This window comes from Trichechus manatus, unplaced genomic scaffold (genome assembly GCF_000243295.1).
Source record: "Trichechus manatus latirostris isolate Lorelei unplaced genomic scaffold, TriManLat1.0 scaffold00020, whole genome shotgun sequence".
In the NCBI taxonomy this organism is placed as follows: domain Eukaryota; kingdom Metazoa; phylum Chordata; class Mammalia; order Sirenia; family Trichechidae; genus Trichechus; species Trichechus manatus.
This window is the reverse complement of record NW_004443956.1, coordinates 4,720,811-4,727,746: the sequence shown is the minus strand read 5'-3', so window position 1 is coordinate 4,727,746 and position 6,936 is coordinate 4,720,811. Positions and strand designations below refer to the sequence as shown.

The following is a 6,936-nucleotide window of genomic DNA, read 5'->3' as shown; positions in this document are numbered from 1 at the left end:
GTGGGAGTTTCGCCCAGTCCTGAATCTGAAGGTGTATTTTGCTAATTCCAGGAATCACATCCGTTTGGTGTTCTGCCTGGTTATTTGAGAGGCCCTGAGGTAGGCAGAACCGGTAGGACAGCCTGGGCAGGTCCTGGTTTGGCCTACATGGCAAGACACCCATCATGGCTGGCAGGCCCCAGGGGTCTGGAGTTTAAAGCTGCGCTTAAAGCCGCAGTGCTCAACACCGACCTCAAGGATCCTCCAGTCTGGCCGCGTTTTGAACAGAAAGCTGAACTCTTTGAAGAGTTGTGTGTTGGACATTCACTTCTACCCTTTCTTGACTCCTCCAAGCCTCTCAGCTGGCGCTGTCCTTGGGATTGCTATGGTTCCAGAGAATGCCCCACAATTGAAGAGTTGATTAAAAACTACCTTGTATGGTTCAACAGTTGCTGTGGGTGGTTTTGTCCAGATCTGGAATGCCAAATAGGTTTTGCCTCATGTGAACATGTGGTAGTGACACCTGTAAAGCTATGCTAAGGACTGATTCTAGATTTAGCTGAAAGAGTACTGTGATGGATTAGTGATGTCTGACATCGCTCAAGTCAGGGAGGGGAACAGTTGTAGGTGGTGTCACTTGCTGGTCTAGGTTAAAAACACACGTAGGGCTGGGCTACTTTTGGTCTGTCCTCTCCTCTCCACACACTCATCTGTCACCGTTTTTTAGCACAGGACTGGATGTATAATCGGGGACTATGCGTGATACTCAACTCCCACCACCGGCCTGTGGTTAATGTCTGGAGAGAGGGCAGGGTTACCAGGCAGAACACACACCTGGATATCTATTTCACTTCGGGGTTGGCCCACACCTGAGCTCCACCCCACCTGACCATACACATCCTTTGATCCTGCCTAGAAAAACGAGAATCTTCTCTGCAACATCCAATGGCCTATTTCCACTGGACATAGCCAACTCTATGCTACTGGGGAAAGGACTGCATCTTCCTGACAAATCATATGGAGAACAGCCAGATTAGACTCTGGCTTCCTCAGATGACGGGAGTCCCAAGTGATGGAAATAACTAATGCCCTTGGCTGCTAACCAAAAGGCACCTTGGAAGAAAGGGCTGGTGATCTACTTCTGAAATATCAGCTATTGAAAACCCTATGGATCAGTTCTACTTTGACACACATGGGGTCACCATAAGTCATAGTCGTCGACTCAACGGCCACTGGTGTCTTCAGATGATTAGCAAACAAGACCTTGATCAAGAATTTTGATCCTCACACAGGGTGGCTCTGACCTTCCCTTGCTGTGATTCATGATGGCGCTTCAGAACTGTTGGCAAGTCAGGGCCTCCCTGACATCTTCACATTCTGCTTTTGGTTGCCCAGGGCAGAGGCCTGTTGACTGTGTCATCTCTGGTTTCCATGCCATATGACAATGAAAGCACCACAGAGCATATGGCTGGCACTTTGTGGCTTAAGACATCATGCTACCCTTGATCAAGACTACTTCGGCAAAAGCTTCTTATCACATGGTGTCCCTAAGTATGCTATTCCTCAATAAGATGGTCTGGTGTCGGCTCTGGAACTTAGCTGAAGACTAAAGACTTCAACTCTATTCTCATTTGTAAAACAGCAATCTCTTTCCTAAGACAGCCTCGCACTTCCACCATAGGGGACAATCACCTGCTGCCTGCCTACAACTTGTGTGGGAGGTAGCTTCCACCCTTCCCAAAAGGGTGGTACCAGTGCCACCAGCTGTCACAAATGACTCCTTGGATACCAATGAAAGCAGAGAAGGGCAGGGAATACAGCAGATGGCCTATCAATAGCCATTAATGGCATGCGGAAAACACTGGACCCCATCTGATGCCAGCTCTTCAACTCTTCTAGACAAGCCTTCCTGACCCTTTTCAGACTTCTGAGGAGCCAAACGGGAAAGTAAGGCCAAACCAAAACAGAGCTTGCTAAGTTTTCTTTAACCCATTTTCAAATCAGGGTACTGCACCACTTACGTCTTCGCTTCGGTAATGAGTTGGATCTTGGTCTCCTTGTTCTTCGGCAGGTTACAGTGACTGCTGTGGCCCAGCAGCAGGCAGCAATCTCCTGAGCATGGGGCAGTAAGCCCGCTTTGCTGGTGTGACTTCCTGAGTTGACGTCACATTTTGTTTACATCACCAACCGCAGTCAGCCAGAACCACGGTTTTCATTTGAGGGTTTTCAGTCATATACTTTATCAGTCCACCAAATTTATTATTTCAGTTATCATCATCATTTCCTTTCTTTGCATCAATGAAACCTACCCTAAAGGACATGCTGAGACATCTAATGAAGGTGGAGTAAAAACATATTACCAATTTTTCTGATGGAAATATCATAATTTGCTCCCAGAATTTTAAAATTAAAATGTATTTCTGGTAGATTTCATTAGTTCCGTTTCTTCTAAGATTTGGCCATTCTTTTGCTCAATTACGCCTTCTGCTGCACCTTTGAGATGCGTACTGAGACCCACCAAATCAACTGCAGCTTGTTAAACAACGGAAGTTCTTACAATGAAATGAGCCTCCTATTCACACTGGAAATATTCCACAGGTTAAAAAGCTGAGTACAAAAATAACTTTTTTTTTTAAGGCTAAAATCTAGACACACAAAAATAAAGATTTCCAATGTAAATTTTACTATTTTATTTGTGAAAAAACTACAAGCAGAATTCATAAATAGACATTTCTATTTAAAGCAGGAAAATGATAAAGTGGCTTCTAATAACATAGTCGTGCACATGCCAGTAACAGGAATATATTAACATCTTTTATTTGCTAGACAAAGAGCAGTGTCCAATATAAATTTCCCCAAAACATTTAAGACCTGTGAATTTCTGACCAGTTCACAAAACCACCGACACTTTAGCATGAAGAAAAAAACAAACCTAACAGACTGTCAGCTCTAAAGACGTTACAGAGCAGAAACTTCCAAAAAGCGTTATACAAGCTGTCTTTCTGGGCAAATGAAAAATATAGCTCGTATAATACATTAACAAAAATTCACAAGATTATGTTTTGACATACTTAACAAGCATTCTCTATTTGTCTCCAACAAACAAAGCTAAGGAAATAATGTAACCATCTTTACACAGTAAATTAAGGTTACAAGTCATACACAAGAACAGAACTGCTTGCGCATTAAAAACTGTTCAGCTCCATTGTCATACTCTAAATGTTGGCTCTTAAACCATTTTCGGTTACATACAAGCAAAGGTTATTATATATTCAGCAATTAATAAATTTTCAATAATTTAAGATACGGTAGCTTAAAAAAGTAGACTGAGAATGGTCTTGATAAGGCAGGTGAAACATCTTAGTGGAACTAAACTCACAGAAGCTTCTGCCAATGTTTTTAAATATCCAAATTGAAACTGAAAGGTTTTGATTAAAGTAGTTTGTGGGTGTCAAGATGTCTTTACCTTTTTTTTAACTGCATGACTCAAGCAGAGCAAGTCAGGTAAGCTCTGTGTGTGCGCACGCACAAGTGTGAAAGATCTTGTGGCATTAAAACAAATGGAAACTTGCAAGCATAACACTGTGCTTTTTTATTTTGTTTTTTAACCTGCTTTCTGTGCCACTGAATACCAAGTATTTCTGGTCCTCTTTTAATATAAATCTTTATAATCTACACTAGTGTTTTTACGTGCTGCCTACTAATTGTAGGGCAAACTGCAAATGCAGGAAGTTACAGGAATTCCATTTCCAGAATACATGCCTGAGGGATGTCATCGATTTCAGAAATCAAGAGTCTATGAAGTACGTACACCTCACTACCTCAACAGAATACACAACAGCAGCTAAAGGACTGGCCCAGTAACATCTGATTGCTTAGATAACTTCCACTGTTAGCTGCAGTTTCTACCAACATGGCGATTTCATTCCACTTGTTCTAGAGCAATCCTCCCGTCCTTTACCCCTCCCCCACTCTTTAATTTATTCTGTAATTTATCATGGAGGCAAAACTGAAAAACCAAGACACTGGCGATGAATTAATTAGCAGCCTATGAGTAGCTGGTTTATCAGCTTTTTCCACTAATCTAGGGGTCCAATCACTTTACATGAAACTAATTTTGAAAAAGTACACAGTGTTTCTGAACAAAGTGCGTATCAACACTTACTGATTCAAAAAGCAGTGCAACCCACATTAGTTTGGTGGTATTTAAATTTTTTTTTAAAAGTTAATTAAAAAACAGCAATTCCTTATACCTCTAGAAAATAAATATGGCTGACTAATTTACCCTCCCTGAGACCCTTAATAAAAGGAATATTAAAACTTTAGAAGGAATGTCTTTGCAATATCCCACTAATATTAAAATGTGGATTTAAAATTCATAGTCAAATCACTATGTATTATATATTCTGATGCTTATAGAAAGCATCCGATTTCCTTTGGTTCATTAATAAATACTTTAAAAATGTATTTAAAAAGATAAGCATAGCTTGCATCCCAGATACAAGCATTCTTTTACAAAGAGAGGAACATTGTCCATGCATCTGAGAATAGGACCACAGCAACAAATGGCACTGCTTTGTCAGCTACACCTTTTGAGAACAGAATTTAAATTATGGTACATCAGTGACTACAGAATAGTTTTAATGTAAATGTGAAAGGAACCTTTCCTGTTGGCTACTCAAGTCAAGCTGTTAATTTTTTATTTTTTTTACTCGTTGCCTCCACAGACAGAAGTTGCTTCTATTCTTACCCAAACCAGGTTTTTAACACCAAAATGTGGTGCCTTATTACAAACCCGCCGCACTCCTAAAGGATGTGAAATTAAAGGAAATTAGCATCAAGTTCCCATGCTTGAAATGACTCTAAAGAACTCTTAACTCTGTGGGTATGAATGCAAAAGTCGAATAGAAGAGCAATCCCCAAATCCAAAACAAAACAGAAATTAAAAATAGGGAGGGGTGGAATCATAGTAGTGGTCTTTGTTTCTTGCAAGACAGTAAAAAAAGAATGGAAAGAAACTTAAGAGAGTTTAGTCAAGTTATCTTCATGTCGAGGAAGAAAAAGATCACACACTCGCCATCAGCATGCGCTTTCCCTGCAAATCTGGCTGCTGGCGCTAAAGCCATTCACAACTTGAGTTCCTTCCACAGCAGGGAACTTAGAAGTCTCCAAACACTGAAAAGCTCCATGTCGGCACGGGATGTGCGGTTGATAACCCTTCTTCAGTAAAACAAACAATGGTCGACTTTAAGAAAGAAAAGGACAGAATTCTCACAACTGAATTGGTAGGGTAAGGGGTGAGATGAGGGGACAAGAGGCGCACAGATTTTAATTACCAACCACCACCTCTGCAATGCCACATGGAAAGTGGAAACAAGGGACTGCTTCCTGTGTGGACCAAACCATACACAGTTCAGACGGCTGTAATCCTAAAACTAAGAGACAGTTTGTAGATTTACCTCAGACATGAGAAGAGGTCTGGAAAATGGATGGAATTCGAGTTACAGAATACCATATTTTCATGAATGCTTATGTAAGAACAGCAACGTTAACGTGTAACCGTAATTTACATGAATACTTGGCATTCTGGAGCTAGCTGTGTTACTTTTGAATGATCAAAGCCCTCCCTAAACCACTTACGATTTGTCAGTTATTCCATTGCAAATGCAGGCTATCTGGAGCAGTCTTTAAATTTGAGATCACATTGTTTAAAAAATATATATATTTTTATATCGTCCAGTACTCTTTAGACAGATGAGAGAGGTCAAGTTCCCACATGGGTTGGAACATACTTCATGTAAGACTGATTTTAATTTCAGCACTTTCATAGAAGGGACTGTCCCAGATCTGTAACTGTTCAATGTTGTGTTCACTTCACAGTGTATCAAGCACCAGCGTTGCCATGGATTGGTTTCAAATAACCCTTTATATATAATTTTATATTTATATATATATAGTTATATCAAAACTGATAGTACATAGTATAACTGGAAGAAAGAACTAAACTTAAAAGGATATGCTGAAAAGATGGAGTTTGTGAACACAATAAATAAAAGTCCCCCCCAGCCCTCCCCCCAACAAAACAAAAACAAAAAACCAGTTGTAATGTACATGGAAAATTGTGCACAGCAGGTTTTTTTTTTTTTTTTTTTTATAAAAAGTAGATTCAGGAGCACATCCAATTATAAATGATTGTTAGGAAAATCATATAAAACAATGGAATACATAAAAGTGTCAAGAGTAACTGTCAGGGTGCGAAATTCCTTGGTGGCCAGATGCCCATGGCGAGCAGCAATTATCCTGGCAGCATCACTAAGAGGCCGATGTCCACAGAAGAATCTCCAGGGGTGCAAGCAGCATGGGCAGGTGGAGGATTTGAATTTCATACCCTGATTCATAGTTTTCACAATTCCATGTGCAATTTCAGAAAGATTCATCATTTACTGCCGACATGTCGCCCTTTGGCGTCGAGGAGCGGGAGGAGCCCTTGTCTGTGCTCTCTGACCCCGAGCTGCTCTGGTTCTGCTGTTCAGACCCCGCACTGGAGGTCACTGTGGAGGAGGATGTCGAGGAGGAGCGAGTCTTTTCCTTAAAGTCTGTAATAATGACGGTGACGTTGCCCACAGTTACTGCCAACTGCTGTGCAGTGCTCCTGTCAACGTTTTTCAGCCGGGGCCTGAAAGCAACACCATAGGGGAACAGGCTATTAAATAAGCTACGGATTAGAAACTACTTCCGGCAGAAGATCATCAGTATACACAAGACTTCGTGACACTGTGGCAAGGAATCCAGCACACACACCAAAACTCACTGCAAAGTGTGCTGAGTAACTTTAGCAACGACAGAAACCAACCATCAGTCGGCAAAGCTTTGGACCATGAAAAATTACGAGTAACCAATCTTTCTCCTCTTTTAGCCACAGTCACATGAAAAGTAGCTTTTATTTTTAAAAAAAAA

General features: G+C 40.9%; 1 protein-coding gene across 1 annotated transcript in view; it reads right to left on the bottom strand.

The window, feature by feature from the left end:
• Window positions 1-2,645: 2,645 nt before the first annotated feature.
• RYBP (RING1 and YY1 binding protein) overlaps window positions 2,646-6,936 on the bottom strand; it is an 86,968-nt gene continuing 82,677 nt past the window's right edge. Inside the window, exon 6 of the mRNA XM_023727905.1 lies at window positions 2,646-6,655. Coding sequence (XP_023583673.1) covers window positions 6,403-6,655 — 253 coding nt within the window. The 3' untranslated portion in view covers window positions 2,646-6,402. The remainder of the gene's footprint in view (window positions 6,656-6,936) is intronic.